This window comes from Hyperolius riggenbachi, chromosome 3 (genome assembly GCF_040937935.1).
Source record: "Hyperolius riggenbachi isolate aHypRig1 chromosome 3, aHypRig1.pri, whole genome shotgun sequence".
NCBI lineage: Eukaryota > Metazoa > Chordata > Amphibia > Anura > Hyperoliidae > Hyperolius > Hyperolius riggenbachi.
In genome coordinates this window covers 341965933-341983013 of record NC_090648.1, presented here as the reverse complement: position 1 = coordinate 341983013, position 17081 = coordinate 341965933, and the positions used below count along the sequence as shown (strand labels likewise).

Sequence of the window (17081 nt, the reverse complement as noted above, 5' to 3'; positions counted from 1 at the left end):
GCGACACTCTAGAAGATGCACCTGATTCAGGACATTTTTAAACCTAGGGGCTTCTTATGGTGTGAAAAATACGGTAGCGTTTTTCTTTTATACTATCTTTATTTAATTTACATTGTTGCAATTCACTTTTTATGCACCTTTCTTTTTTTCTTTAGTTGGCACATATGACCAAAAGTGAACTGTATCTTCAGGACACTGCTTTCATTGGGCCAGGCCTTTTATTCCTCGACCAGTACTTCAACAGCTTTATTGATGAATACATCGTTCTGTGGGTAGCTCTAGTAAGTATATTTTACATTAACCTCATCCTTTGTGCCTGACCTGCAGTTCTTCAGTGCTTACATTGTGGCCTCCTCACTGTTTGACCCAGTGAGGGAAAAAATACAAATAATTTGTGAAAGGATCAGTTTTGGGAACTCTGAGCTTTACGGCACACCCTTCTGTGTATTTTTTCCCACCTAGTTATACACAGCTGTAACTGTCTTTGGTAACATGCTGATCTAATTTCTTATCAAAATGAGCATTTTGTTTTAGCTAGAGAAATTCAAGTTATGTCACATAAATAACACAAACAAGACATGTACGCAGAAAGCAACTGACATCAGGTCTTCTGAACTTTATAATATGCTCCACATTGGAAAACCTTAATTGGCTTATATTTGTTGTTTAGAGATGGTCAGCGAGTCCATTTCATACCTTTTCATGCTTGAAGTCTTATATTTTTAAGACTCTAGTCTACATAGGAAAACTTGACATAGGGACTCGGTCAGTGAATGGTACCTAACCTATTGGATTGCAGGAATCATAGCCACAGCTGAGTCACAGGATCGGGGTCAGTGATGGGCTGTTCAAAATAAACTGTAATGTGTGGCACATGTAATACTGGGTATCCCATCTTAGTGGTTTATTATTGTTAAATATCCCCAAGTTTTAAGTGAACCTGTACACAATAATTGTACAATTAGTATTATTTATAAACTTCTGAAGCACTGTACAGAGTAAATTGTCTTGTCACCTAAGTGTCCTACAGAAGGGCTCACAATCTAATCCTTAACATAGTCTATGTATGTATCGTAGTCTAAGGCCAATTTAAGGGGAAGAGGAAAGTTCCCAGAGGAAAACCACACATACTGGGGAGAACAACTCTGTGCAGATAGTGCCCTGGCTGGTATTCAAACCGGGGACCTAGTGCTGCAAGGCTAGAGTGCTAAACATTATGCCAGTGTGCTGCCTGTGCTTAATAGGACACTATATACATTTATAAGCAACATACATACCCACCACTGTATGTTCCCACTGTAGGTCTCTTTCCCATTTTTATTTATTTTCTTGCCTGGCTGAATGGGAGCCGCTATCTTGCTTATGATGTCAGCACTTTGCTTGGAGGTTTGGAGAGCATGAGAATTTTCTGTCAATCTGCAAAGTTAACTCGCCATTATCTGAAGTGATTTTTAAAGAAGGAATTTCTTATCTCATTGTAAAAAAAAAAAAAAAAAACGTAGATAAGTTGCATTATTTGAATGTGTTCCTGGCTATTGTAATCAGGAAATGTCTGTATATTCTAATTAGCTATTCACTTCTGTGCTAGACTTTTAAAGCCCAAATTCAGGTACACAATAGTGTTTTTATGAGCATTTGATAAAACATTATTTTAAATCATGCATGTAAAAGTTTAGTAAAACAACAACAACCACAACAAAACTTGAATTAGTCTTTGAGCTGTACTTCCTGAAATGATGGGAGTCTGCAAGGAGGCCTGATTTCAGCTGACCGATCAATCCCTCTCCCCTACACACCCAACATCCCTCCTTCATTTTGGCTTTACAATACAAGAATTGGGTGATCTTGTGGTTTGTTTACACGTTTTTCTGTAGGCATGGGCCATCTGTATTCTTTTCATTGAATTGTATTGAGATTCACTGTTGAAATATGACTAACCAGCACTTTTCTTTTTTTTTTTTTTTGTAGGTCATCTCGTTGTTTGAGTTAATGAGATACTGCATAGGTGTTTGTCTGCAAATAGCAACGCATCTGCGGATATCAGTCTTCAGCATCCCACCTATCCCAGCTGCTGAGCAGGTTCAAAATCAAAATCATACTGACTGACTGCTAAGCAAATGGAGGAAAAGAAACAGGCACGAACACACAAAAAACTGAATGAGACCCAAATCATTGGTCAAATGGATGGGGGGTACTGGTTCCCATTTGCTTTAATTACACAAAACTTAATTGAAAAAGAGCAAGTTCCTTGGATTCATTCATTTGTAGTGTTCTATGATGAGCACTGAACTACTGTTGGTGCTTGTACATTACAAGGTAGTAGGGCAATGTAATGCCTATAATCAACCAGTCAGTATGGTTGAATTTCGCTGATTACATTATTGAATTACTGCATTTCAAAATGACTTGTTTCTGTAGCTGGAAAGCCATATTAATCCCTTACACTGCGGTCTGCTAACATACACCTGTCATCAGTAAAAGTGTTCTAAAGTGCTTGCATGGCTGTAATTTAGACAATACTACACACACCTAATGTTTTTTATGCTCCCTAAAGATTTTGCAGATAATGGTTTTTTTTAGAAAAGCTGTACTAATTACTAGGATTTCTCATCTCTAAAGCCTTAGTACTGGCCCTTCACTCTTATAGTGATCCCACTGATCAGTAGCTAGAATTGGGGGTGTAGTTTAATCCAGCTTTCCCAGGGAAAGCCATTGTTATATTAGTTTGCCTCAAGCTTACAGCTCATGGGGCTCTCTTGCAAGATATTTTAACAGCAACTAAGCACCAGTATTTTTTTTAATTAATTGAACCTTCTTATAAGGGAGGTCTATAATGGAGTGTGCCTTTGGGGGGTTGGGGTTGAGCCTCACTACTTACCTACAGGGTGCTGCTCCCCGGGCCCCTGGCCTGTATGAGATGCGCCATATCCACCGGCCACATCTGCTGAATTTTTGCAGCTCTTGCGCACCGCAATGCATGCCTGGAGATGTAGTCCATGGATGCGAGTAGAGTGTGTGTAGGCACCACTAAATGCCTGCTCTGCAGCTACACAAGCATTTTGGAATTTTACATTGTGTTTATTAACGGTTACAACATTTTTATTTGGCATGTAACAACTGCACAAACTAGAGTGTACTAGAAAGCATTATTTCTTGTGAATCTGAATGGACTTGCTTTTTATTGATGTAATCGGTTTTAATTGTTCAGTAATTACAAGTTTCTTCTCCTCCATAACAGCAGTTCTAAATTTAGTATTTGATAAATAAGTGGAAATTAGTTTTAATATTTTTTTATTTATTAAGGGATTAATCTTAAACAAGGAATTAACAAGATACTGAAAGTGTGTCCTTTTCTAAATTACCATACTTATTGGCTAAACAAAGTACCTGTGGACCAACGGAGTTTTGTTTTGCTTGCTTATAATAACCAATATAACATTGTGGAATAGCAGTATCAAACTGTACAGTGTTATTAGACTGGAAATACTTTTTTGTGAAAAAGCCATGTGGTATGTGTGCTGTCCATATAATGCTCTGAGGAGCTTAATAATTTATTTTTTGTTTCAATAATGAAATAGGATTCATTCTTTTTAATGGTTTATTTTACGTTTAATAAATGTTTTATTTTATACAGGAAATTGTGTTTTTATTAATTGATACCGGTGTTGGTACTATGTGGTTAGAAACATAATGCAGGATGAAAAATCAGACAGTTAAAACACATGCAGTGTCCATACATGGCTGTCCAAGATCACTGAACATCATTCATATTTTTGGTGACTGAGCACATCTTTATCTGTTCCTAAAAACACATTTAAGGTATTTTGAAATGGAAAGTGAAGGTACTCTGACACATGTGATCACCATATATAAGAATGACCTTCTGTTGACTTAGTAAAGAGACCCCGCATACAGGGAACCTGGGCATATTTGTAAAAAAAATAAAATAAAAAAAAAACTCAATAAAAAATAAGTGCATAGAACATGTGAATAGCCTGTTTGCCATTTAGATGCAGCTACTTTAGGGATTTTTGGGGGCTTTTAGGGCTTGTTCACACTATCAGCATTTGATGATTTTTTTTTTAACCACTTCAGCCTTCAGTCGTTCTTCACCTTATGCATCCAAGCAATTTTCACCTCCCATTCATTTTCCAATAACTTTATCACTACTTATGACAATGAATTAATCTATATCTTGTTTTTTCTGCCACTAATTAGTCTTTCTTTGGTTGGTACATTTTGCTAAGATTTTTTTCTAAATGCATTTTAACGGAATTATTAAGAAAAAAAATAAAAAAAAAATATTTCTCAATTTCCATTCATTCTAGCATAACCATACATGCTACCATAATTAAAACCCACGTATTTTATTTGTCCTGGTTATTACACAATTTCAATTATGTCCCTATCACAATGCATGGCGCCAATACTTTATTTGGAAATAAAGGTGCATTTTTACAGTTTTGCGTCCATCACTATTTACAAGCTTATAATTGAAAAAAATAATAGTAATATTCCCTCTTCACATTCATATTAAAAAAAGTTCAGACCCTTAGGTAACTATTTATGTTTTTGTTTTTAATTGTAATTTTTTTATTTAATTAAAAAAATTATTTGGGTATTTTTTGGAGTGTAGGGGGAAAACCTCTAATTTTAAATGTAATAAATTGTATTTATTTTAAAAAATAATGTATGTAGGTATAGCTTTACTATTTGGCCACAATGTGGCCACAGTAAAAAAAAAAATGTTTTAGTCTTGTAAGTGAGCGCTCTCGCTTAGGCCCCGTTGCGTTTTGGCATGCAAACGGACCGGATCCGGATCGTATCAGGACCTGATCCGGATTGGAACCGTACGGTTCCGATCCGGATCCGGTCCGTTTGCATCAGGACTGTATCAGGCTGCCATCCGGATCGTAAAAAAAATAACAAAATACCTTTAAAGTTGTTGGGGTCAGCAGAAGGTGCACCCTGGTGCACCTGTACAATCAGGTCCTCCGCTGTAGGCCTCACCTCCACCTCCCGACATACTGCCAAACCGCTCCAGCATGTGTGTCACTGCTGCTCCACTCCAGATATGCTGGGCCCATGTGTCCCCATCCGAAATGGCCGCTATGATACGCATAGGAAGTGGGGTAGAACATCAGGTGTTTGTCTCCAGTGTGTTCTGGGCTTTCCGTTCCCCATAGGTTTCTATATCCGCATGGTGCAGTGAGGATCCGGTCCGGGTGCGTGGGCCGGATGATCTGGACCCAAAAAATAGCGCATGTTGGAAAAGCCTCCGGAGTCCGGATCCGATCCGGCTCCATTCTGTACGGAACGTACGCATGTGAACGTCCGCATAGCCTTTGCATTGCTATGCGGAACGTACGTTCCGTTTGTACAGTATAAGGTCCGGATCCGATCAAGCGGATCCGGACAGGGAACGCTAATGTGAACAGGGCCTTACAAGATGTGAAGGGAGGACGGGAAACGTGTTTTTTTTTTTTTTTCAATCTGAAAGAAGCTGTCGGGCTTTCTAACGAGGACTTATTCCCATTCATTTATCTCTGGGCTAATGGGCGGCGGCACAGGGCTGTGCAGGAGCGCGCATCATCGCAATAGCAGCCTTTTGGGCGTCTTGGCAACATCCAAAAGGCGAAAGTGGTTAATCACTGGTGATTTTGCAAATCGCTCTAAAAGTGCTTGTGTAATGATTTCCTATGACAGTGGTCACATGTGTGCGTTTCGATTTTATTAAAATCGCAAATGCACTACATGTACCATTTTCTGAGCATTTTGGCTTAATGGAAGGTATAGGGAAATCGCAAAGAGCTTGAAAAAGCGCTTTGTATACCGATTTCCGAGCGTTTTGATGAATAAATACATTATATTAATTTCCGGGTTAAAGAGTTCACTTCCTGACTGAAGTCAGGAGGTGAAGAGCGCTTATAAAAGTGCTTTTCTAAGCTGAAATTGCTCTGAAAGCGCTTGTAAAAGCACACAGAATAAGTGCACAGAATAAGAGATTAGTAAACAAATCAATATCTGGGACAAACTGATGTTATATCAAACGTTTATGGATTTGCCACCTAATCCGCGTATGGCTATCTTTAGGGATCCCTTTACCAATTATATCAGTCACCTTTATGATGTCATTAGAGAATAACATTTTAATATGCAATAGAGATGGACAATGCTAAAACCATACTTTTTCTTTCTACCTCATTAAAAGACAACGCTTGATTAACATGTTTTTTAAATTGTGATGGCTCGATTGATAAGATCCGACAGGACAGATCTCCCCACCGCCGATTCCCTGCTCGTTCCCCGCGAGGGAACAATGGCAGGGAATCGAGCGGAAGATGCGCGGCGCGGGGACGTGCGGGTTTCGAATCCGGCGCGCGAGCGGGGGCATGGCGGGAACGCGCGGGGATGTGGAAGAGGCGATCCGGCGGCTAATCGAGCCGCCGGATCGCCGCCTCATCTACGCATGTAGATGAGGCTTAAGTGTTCCTAAGTACTTCTGTATATCTCCCCCTGCTTATTGCTTCTTTTCATGTTATCAGATTTCACTTCACTGACAGAGGGTGTTGGACCAGGGTGTCAGACCATTCTCCGCTCATTGCTAAACTGACATTGAACGGCGCCTATTTTAAAAATAGGAGCCGCCATTCACACTTGTCACTCTGCAATGGATCCATGGGATCCGTTGCGGTAAGTGGACTGCACCTGTGCAGTCCGCGATAATCCTGGGCAGGCGGGTGTGTTTCACCATATAGCTTATGAGGGTAATGTCACCTGCCCTGGGCTTACAGCCAGACCCTCGGAGCGGACATTACACTGTCTGCTCCTGCTGATCAGGTGGGAACCGAGCCTAACCCTGTGCGTAGTTTTTCTCTTTTGCAGATGGCAGGTCTCACTGCAGCTACTTGTCTCTCTGAATGAGTTATACAGGCAGGGATAGCTGTCGGAGAAGAACATCATAGCAGATACAATTCCTCCTAGCTCTGCTTATGTTTAGCATAAGTAAACATTCTCTGTTGTCTGTATGAAACCTGCTATTAAGGCTGGATTTTTATACCACTTTTTTGTACTTTCAAAGAAACCTCTTTAGTCTTCTGATACATGCAGAGATCAGCACGGGCTGTTGGTCACATTTCTCACGGAGCACAGACTCCCCTTTGCTAATGAACACTTCCAATGCAGCTATAACCTACACACAACCAGTTACAGCTTTTTCCTCTGCTATTTAACATGAAGTAAGAAAATGCTTACGCAGCTACTTAGACCTTATGTGTAGATTGTAATTTTAGAAAATTTGGGTTATTGTTAGTTCAGACTCTGAAGTCTCATAAAAATAATCTTTTTATTTCAAAAATGTTTTTAACATGATAGCCCTAACTAAAACGCTGCATCCCCGTGGCTGTAATCTAACTAAATCCCCCCAAACTCCCTGGGGGGCAATCCGGGCAGACCTTCCGTGAGAGGCAGAGCTTTCAGCTGCAGCTCTACCTCTCCACGCATCTATCAGCGCGGATCCCCGCCTCCGCCCACCCCTCTCGTTCTTCCTTCAGAGGAGAGGGAAGACTGAGAGGGTCGGGAGAGGCTGAGATACACGCTGATTGATGTGTAAGGAGGAGGCAGAGCTTTCAGCCGCAGCTCTGCCTCCTCCCACAGCAAAATTCACAACCAAGAAAGTTATGGATTTTGCGGGGGAGAGGGAGGGGGGAGTTTGGGGGGATTTAGTTAATTACAGCCACGGGGATGCAGCGTTTTAGTTAGGGCTATCATGTTAGACATTTTTTAAATAAAAAGATGATTTTAACGAGACTTCAGAGTCTCTTTAACCACTTCAGGACTCAGCCTTTACCCCCCCCCCCCCTTAAGGACCAGCGCTGATTTAGAAGATCTGTGCTTGGTGGGCTCTACAGCCCCCAGCACAGATCAAATAACAGGCAGAGCGACCAGATCGCCCCCCTTTTTTCCCCACTAGGGGGATGATGTGCTGGGGGGGTCTGATTGCTCCTGCATGCGTGTGGCTGGCAGGGGGGGGGGGCACCTCAAAGCCCCCTCCACCGCAGGATTCCCCCTCTCCCTCTTCTCCCTCCCTGCCCAGGAGATCGGAGGCTGCACAGGAACGGATCTGTCCTGTGCAGCCTCTAACAGGCTCCTGCCTGTCATGTGACAGCGATCTACGGCCGCTGATTGGCCGGGGATCGCTGATCTAGTACAACGCTGCTACTGTTAGCAGCGTTGTAAAAATGTAAGCAAAGTGGATTATTTCCGCTTGTGTTTACATTTAGCCTGCGAGCCGCGATCGGCGGCCCGCAGGCTATTCACTGAGCCCCCCGCCGTGAATTGACAGGAAGCAGCCGCTCGCGCGAGCGGCTGTTTCCTGATTAATTAGCCTGGTCCTGCAGCTGCCACTTTGCCGACGCGCGTTATGAGTGCGCGGTTGGCAAGTGGTTAAGCACTGTAATTTTTTGTAAGAAGCGGTATGATTCTAAATGACATCCATATATTTATTTTTTATAATTTCTTTGATTTTTTTTAGCTATAGTTAACAGCATAGATTTTTCCTTTTTTTGTTTTTTTTAAACAATCTTACCTGGAGATCTGTGGTAGATGTTTTAAAAATGAAATATTTTAATAATTTCTATTTTCATTTTTATATACTCAAAACAATTCCAAATACTTAGGTTGTTCGCTTTGAATTTTTTGAAATATATATTATTTTACATTCCCAATGACTTTTAAGGACCATTCACACTTTTGTTGCTCTATGTATGCTTTAGTGCATCTGAAATGCACCAAAAGATGTATACCCACTATATCTGTGGTACATTTTTCAACAGTGTTTTTATGTATTACCGGTGTTTCCCCGAAAATTGTTTTTTTTTTTTAATTTTTGCTCCAAAAGACGTGCTAGGGCTTATTTTCAGGGGATGTCTTATACTACTGTGCTCTTTCTGTGCTGTGTGTTCTCCTGCCTTCCTCACTGTGCTTCCTCTTCCTTGGCTGGATCAGAAGGTATACTACTGTACTGATAAGGCATCTGCCCTGTCATCCTTGCACACAGCTGATAACCTTGCTACATGCTGGGATGACAGGTCCAGTGCACGATTGGCCCTGTCACCCCTGCACACAGCTGATAACCTTACTGTGTGCTTGGATGACAGGACTAGTGGCCGATCAGCACTGCACTGCTGTGTCCCTGCTTGCTGGCATCTTCCTCCTCTATATAGCTAGGGCTTATTTTTGGGGTAGGGCTTCTATTTTAAGCATGCTCGAAATTACAGCTAGGGCCTTTTTTGGGGGGATAGGGCTTATTTTCAGGGAAACTGGGTATGTGTGAAACCGTTCACTGTAGTTTACCTGTAATTTTAAGCAAACCTGATCAGTTCATTTACCATAGTGGCACTGGAAAAACCCCAGTTAAGGCTTGAAGAATTAAACCCAGATCTGTCAAGTGCCTATGCAGCATAAAAAACAAACAAATGAAACTCGTTAAATCTATGCATTTTAAAGAGAATCTGGTGTTAAAGTGTACTTGAGGGGAAACAAAGTATAAAATATATACTTGCCAACATGAGTCTCCTGTCATAACCAAGCTTATTAATGTGTCCGGTCTCCCATAGCTCCTTTTGCTGTAGCTCTGTTTCACGCTTAACGGGGACTAGACGGAACCCGTGCATGTGCAGTCCACTCCGTGAGACCCTATGTATCATGTTTCTGCACAGGTGTGCACAACAGCTGTAGCTGAGAGTCCTAAGTAATTGCAATTCAAAAAGTATCCCAGGATGCTCCAGGCGACAGCCACATGATGTAGCTGTAAGGGGAGCATTTACAGGGAGGGTGTGCATGTGCCCACTGAAGTTCTGAACGGAGGCTTCAGCAAAACGACCAAGGGGAGGACGAACACAATAAGGACCCTGTAGGTGTCAGGAGAAGCATATACAAAATTTAGTTTGACAACACATTACCTGTAATGTGACTGAATATGGAGAAAGGACGGCATCTATTCAGTTCGTGAACACAATCGCTGCATTAGGCCTTTCACAGGTTTTAGCACAAAAATTTTAATTATCTCTCATAACATATCCAGTATGCAAGAAATGGGCTTAAAGATAAACATTTATTTCAAAATTTAAAATGTTAAACATAAGTTAACATTATAAAGTCAGAAGTGGAATGCTTCTTGTGTTCTTTTTTTGTTGGATAATCATTTAATTATGTGTTTAAATAGGTACAAGTTATTCCTTCAGGAACCCATCAGAATAACATTGACTGAAGAGACTTTCGAACACTTGCCATCTCTTGCTGTTGCTGACAGAAGAAAAAAAGGAATGAAATAACTATTTTTATATTGCTCACATATTTTCATATTAAAGCTAAAAAAAAAGCAAAAAAAAAAAAAAAATGTACAAAATAAATATATATATGATATACTGTGGTTAATTCCTTGGATGGCAATGCAGTGACTAGATTTCTACTTACAGTGTCCATCAAAATCTTCTTTTGCAGCAGAGCCATCTCCTTTCTGAGTTCATTCTGAGCACCAGTGAGGAGGTTCCCGTGGCTCTTCTCTAGATCATGTGAGCTCTGTAAGGAAAATGTGATAGAAACCATGTCAGTTTTATTTAAGTTGTTGAGCAGCAACATGTTGTTCTGCCTTCCATGCCTGCCAGGCAGCACTCTTTCTATAGCAAGGTAAGGGCTAGATGGGAAATGGTTTCTCCTGTGTATGTCTGTAATGTAATGTGACTCACCCTCCTGTTGTAATGTTTCTGCCTCCATTATACATGTTTTCACTGATAGGTAAAGAATATAAATTAACTGAGCTTCTTCTTATGATTCCTGGTTTTCTTGGGCAATACAAATGTGGAAATCCAGCTAGAAGTTCTGTTACAAGAGATCATCTGACTTGAGCTACAGTCGCACACTCAATTGCAGATGATCATTGCCTAATCAATTACTCTATCTCTTATCATTAAAGCACAACTCTAACCTAATGTTTCTTGGTTAGCTTTTGATAGAGTGAGAAAGACTTACAAACCCTGTCAGGTTGTTAATGCTGTGCCCCATGGACTGCTCACATTATGCTCTACTGGCCGCCTGGGCTCTAATGTGGTTGTCTTGCCCATAATTGGGACAAGAGATGAAAGACAGCAGTAACAACCTGATGGTTTCTAACTCCTTCCAGTTTCACAAAAATGACTATTTACTTATTTTTTTCTAAATTGATTTGAGGATAGGAAGTGAGAAAAATCCTCTATGTTGAGGGCATTAAAAACCTAAAAGTTGTTGAACTTTTCCATGCCATCTAAAACTAATATTGGAATTGGCATCGAACATATGAGAGAGGACTCTCCTATTTTTCACCCACAGCATTTAATGATTTAAATCAAATCCAAGCAAACATGGGAAACAGGACATGTAACCATGTCTAACTTGCATTGTTTCCCAGGTACATTGTACTGTAGCAGGGGCAAGATTCCTTACAGTAATCTCTGTGTGAGCCAGAGATCAAATACCGGTATATTCTAATATCAGTAGCAGAGACCCCACCCAACTCTTGGAACACTTACTGCAGTGTCTGAGATATAGGATAACTGAAGTGAGAAGACCCTGCTGGTCTTGGTACAAGTTTGGTAGATAGTTGGTAGGTGTGTATGAACCGTATGGCTAAAAGTATTAAAGGTAGAGGATCATCAGGACTGCCAGATAACTGGTATTGCTTAAAAGGTAATAAAAATGGCAGCCTCCATATCCCTCTCGCTTCAGTTGTCCTTTAAGGCCATCATCCACTATTACATTTGGTGAACAATTACTATCTACCAGTTGTTGATCGTTTACCTACTTGGTAACCACTAGATACTATATCAGATCTCAGCAGTGAACTGACACTGCTCATTGCAGTACTAATGTAATTAAACTGTTAATCAGGCATTGCTGTTGACTAGGGCTCGCCTGCATCCTGACTCCTTGTTTAGGTGAAGAACACTGATCAAGAGGGCCTTCATTTTTGTTAGATACAATGTTCTGGTTGAATCTGTGTGTTCTATTAATAATATTTAAAAGTGTATAATGGCCTTTATCCTGTATTTATCAACTATATTATAATTTGACTTTGTGCTAAAATTGTTCATGTTTACAAAGTACATAATGTGAAATATTTTATTTCTGTCCACTTTTTTTTATTGAAAACTAAATTATGTTCACCAAGTACACTTTTCGTGGATTTTGTGCATTAGTACTTGAATGATTTCCTTAAGAATCCGCATATTGTATATAATGTGTACATATGTCAGTCTTAAATAAATGCAGGAAATACCTTTAAATACTGTTCATACATTTGCTTCATTGTTTTCAGTCTATGGTTCTGCACTATTCGGGACTGCTGAAAAAGCTTCTGCTGCTGACGAAACATGTTCTAATGAAGCAAAAAAATAAAAAAATACTGTATGATAGATATGTATTATTCAATTTAAGACATGTATTACTAATATGCCATTCAATTTCTAACATCATTATTTTATCAAGCTACTGATTTGCATTGTGGTTTTTATACCAGTTTCTATGCAGAAAAATAAGCCATGCAAAATTTAAGTCCTTTAAAGTCCTCTCCTGGATTTTCATTGTTGGTGAAGGTGAATAGAGGATTATGCCATTACTACTGTTAAAGGACACCTGAACTGAAAGGGATATGGAGGCTGCCATTGTTATTTCTGTATAAACCATTCAAATTGTCTAGCACCTAGGTTCTCAACGTGTGGTACGCGTACCCCAGGGGGTACTTCTGATGGTTCCAGGGGGTACTCGGGCTTCATATACTTAGCCAAGAATAACACATTTAGAGTTTTAGAAAATTACAAATCTGATATAAACAACTCCAAATTAGTACTTTAGCTAATTAAAAGCAATATTAAATGCTTGGAAATTGTTTAGAACCAATTATCATGTACTATGATTAAATATATTTGTCAAGGGGTACTTATGACAATGTTTACTATGCTAGGGGGTACTTCGTCAGTACAGGGTGTTAAAAGGGGTACATACCAATAAAATGTTGAGAAACACTGGTCTAGCAGTCCTGCTTTGGCTGCAGAAGTATCTGAATCACACATGTGAAACAAGCATGTAGATCTTCTGTATGCTTGTTCAGAGTCTTACAGTAATAGAGGCAGAGGATCAGAAGGACAGCCAGGGAACTGGTATTGCTTAAAAGGGAGTAAATATGGCAGCTTCCATATCACTCTTGCTTTAGTTGTCCTTTAAAAAGCAGTAAATATGGCAGCCTACTTATCCCTCTCAGTTCAGGTGTGCTCTAAAGTGAGTCTGAACAAAAGAGATACTTGCCTAAAGGAGAGGGAAGGCTCTGGGTCCTACAGAGCCTTCCTGTTTCTCTCACACTCCACTCGTTCCAGCGCTGGCTCCTCCATTTGAATCCCCCCGCCATGGGAGGCTTTGGAAGATCGAGTGCTCCCGCGCGCAGTATGGAGCCAGTGGTGGAACGCAGGGACTGTAGGAGGAATGGGAAGGCTCTATAGCACCCGGAACCTTCCCTCTCCTTAGGTGAGAATTTTTTTTTCTTCAATAAGCTTCAGACATAAAGGACATACAAGGTGGAAATAAACTGATGAGATAAACCATAGTATCTATCCTCTTCCTGCTAAAAAATGACTTTTTTAGATATCCCACAGTTTTATTTTATATTTAAATATCATTTTTAAGTTTTTACTGTTTCATTGCCTCTGCTCTCCAGCACCTTTATTGAAGTATGCCAGAGCTCAAATCTATGAATTATAGTCCCTTTTTATCTTTTGCCTGCTCTCAGAAGCCATTTACTGCCAGGAAAGTTTTTTTATGGCTGTAATTATCAGTGAGGGTTATGCGACAGAAACTGTTACTTGCATACCTAAATTTTTCCATAACACTCCAGGACAGGTACACTTCGAGACTTGACTCCTCCCAGGAAACAGGAAACATCCATGAACCTCTCTATCTTTAATCCCACAACAGGTGCCCGGCAGTATGGATGTTTCCTGTTCTGGGAACAGGTCTCTCTATATAGGTGCTGCCTGTCCTGGAGACCTTGGGGGGCTAAGGGCTTGGTGGCACCGAGACGAGGCGGTGAGGTTGCGTACAATCCCCCGCCTCAGTCTTTACATACCTCCGTTTGTCCGGGCTCGTGGGCATCTGATGGAAGCGGAGAGGGCCGCGGCGAAGACGCAATATGGCTGTAGCTGCCGGCCGGAAGGTGACGCGGAGAGGAGGCGGCTATTGCGGAGGCGGACGCCAATACTCTTACTCTGACCCTACCAGGGTCCAAGATGGCGGTGCGGACGTTTCCGGCGGCCGTCTGACATCACTTCCGGGCGCCGGATTGAAGAGCTGCGGCGTCTTGGCGTCCTGTGCACTTACACGCTGCAGTGATGGAGGGCGGCTCAGCAGCTGGCGGCTCGGACGGCTTAACGGCTGGTGGAGCTACCGGCTCTGCGGCGGTACCTGTAGCTGAGTCTACAGCGGTGCCTGCAGTGAGCCCCTCTGCAGCATTATCGGACGGCCGGATGCAGGAAAGACCGAGTAAGCCGGAGGGCACAATACAAGTCCCAGGAGGGGTGAGACATCAGACTGTGTGTCTGCGGCTTTTTGTTGGATAAATGTCTCATCTTTGTTTGGCACGCTTAGCCTATTATGTGAGGGGATTAGGGGGCTTTTGGTTTATTGTTAATCCTCAGTTCACTTAAAGGTTGTGTCTATCCCTGGGGGGTCTGGCCAATGTTAACACCACTTAGTGTATAAATGACATTTGACACTGTGGTGGTGGTGTGTTGGCTTATCAGTAACCATGTTTACTGATGTTTGGCTGGTCTTTATTGTGTCTTTCAGACTGTAAATCCTGAGGCTGGCGAAAGCTCTAAGCCCAAGCCCAGTAGGAGATGCCCAGCCTGTAATATAAAGCTGTCTTCGTCATGGATTAAAACTTTCTGTCAGCAGTGTACTCTTAGAGTACTTAATGAAGAATCAGCAGTGCCTTATAAAGATTTTCTGGGAATCATGAAGGAGGAAATGACTGATTCAACTAAATCTTTTAGAGAAGCGTTAGCTAATTCTTTGACGCAAACACAAATGGTGGTCGATCAGCCGGTCACTCCGGTACCAGGCCCAATTACTTTGAATCAAACTACGATGCCGGCGGTGGATCGCACGGTTAAAGAGGTGGCTACAGGGCCTGCTACTGCAGCAGTGAGTGCAGATGTCATTGTAACAGAACCAGAAATAACGGTTCATAGAAAAGCAAAAGTCAAATCTAACCGTCTGGTTTTGTCAGATTCAGAGCCGGACGATGATTGGGAAGATCTTTCAGACGAGGAGTCAGGTGATGAAATTTCAGACGGAGAGAAAGATGCAGAAAAGGATAAGCCATCTAAGTTTAAATTCCCGGCTGGCGAGACGGAGGAGTTACTAAAAGCCATTTATGAGTCGTTAGGGCTAAGTGTTGATAATCCTAAAGCAGTATCAACGCATGACGCCTTATACGCCGGTAATGGAAAGTAACCAGCCTTTGGTGTTTCCGGTTCATGAATCCTCAAAAGTCACGATAAATAGCCAATGGAAAAATCCGGATAAAAAAGTTTTTTTATCAAGAGGTTTTAAAAGGAGATTTCCTTTATCTGAGGAGGACAGTAAATGCTGGGATAAGTGTCCGAAGTTAGATTCGGCTTTCTCGCAAGTAGAGAAGGATAATGAGCTGGCTTTCGAAGATTTAGGGCACTTAAAAGATCAATCTGACAAAAGGGCGGAATTTGCCCTGAAGAAGACCTGGTCGGCTATTTGTGCGATCTTCAGACCAGTACTGGCGACAACTTGTGTAGCTAGAACACTGGACCTGTGGATGCGTCAGGTCGAAAGGCATATTATAATGGGATCTAGCAAGGAAACGATTTTAAAATCGTTTGTGGTCATGTTCAAGTCTATTTGTTACATTATTGATGCGGCTACGGAAGCCATTAGGTTAACTGCGAAAGCAGCCGGTCTTTCCAATGTGGCGAGAAGACACATCTGGATTAAGACCTGGGATGGTAGTTCTTTATCGAAGAACAAAGTGTGTACCATTCCGTTTTCTGGTGATTTATTGTTTGGGCCAGAATCGGACAATATTCTGGAACGAACTTCGGATAAAAATAAATCGTTTCCTAAGAAAAACCTTTTCGCCAGGGGAAAAGGTTTTTTCGGAAAAATAGGCAAGATCCCAAAGCGAGAACCCAGACGAGGAGAAGACCCTGGTCATTTAATAGAGAGCAGAATAAGCCGAACGTCCTGTTCAGAAATTCTGCCCCCAATCCAAAACCCCAGCAATGACGGTCAAGAGAAAGTGGAAGGAAGACTGGGCCTGTTCTTCCCACGATGGAAACAGTTTGTAACAAGCCCGTTCATTTTAAATCTAGTACAAAGGGGTTATCACATTGCTTTCCAGCGAGTACCTCCGGAGAGATTTGTAATAACCAGTTCAAATTTGACTCCAGAAGAACAAGTAGTTCTACAGGAGATCTTAAAAGACATGTTAGCCAGAAATGTGGTCTCCCTGGTTCCGGCTTGGGAACAAGTGGAGGGGTTTTATTCCAGAATCTTCCTAGTGAAAAAACAGTCAGGGAAGTTTCGGTTAATTCTCAATCTCAAACCCCTAAACCCATATATCAAATACCAGAAGTTCAAGATGGAGTCAATTTATTCAATAAAAAACCTGCTGCTAAAAGACTGCTTCATGTTAAGCATAGATCTGAAGGACGCATACTGGCACGTCCCAATCGAAGAGAAATCACAAACTTTTCTAAGGTTTGCAGTGAAAGGAAAGACAGAGGTTCAGCATTATCAATTCAACTGCCTCCCGTTTGGGATCAAATCAGCGCCAAGAATATTTACAAAAGTGGTTGCAGAGATCGTGGTATCCTTTCATGCTCAAGGAATCATGGTAATCCCATACTTAGACGATCTGCTGATTATAACGGACTCGGTGCAGATTTTGGAGAGTCATCGGGAAATAGTGCTGGATCAGCTTCAGCAAGCAGGCTGGATAATAAGTTGGGAAAAATCCCAAA

General features: G+C 41.4%; 1 protein-coding gene across 2 annotated transcripts in view; it reads left to right on the top strand.

Moving 5' to 3' along the window:
* The window catches only part of CHPT1 (choline phosphotransferase 1), a 77175-nt gene extending 64855 nt beyond the window's left edge, over positions 1–12320 (top strand). For both annotated transcript variants that reach the window (XM_068276968.1, XM_068276967.1), the window contains 3 exons: positions 156–281; positions 1969–2079; positions 10226–12320. In XM_068276968.1, coding sequence (XP_068133069.1) covers positions 156–281; positions 1969–2079; positions 10226–10270 — 282 coding nt within the window. In that variant the 3' untranslated portion in view covers positions 10271–12320. The remainder of the gene's footprint in view (positions 1–155; positions 282–1968; positions 2080–10225) is intronic.
* Positions 12321–17081: the final 4761 nt, after the last annotated feature.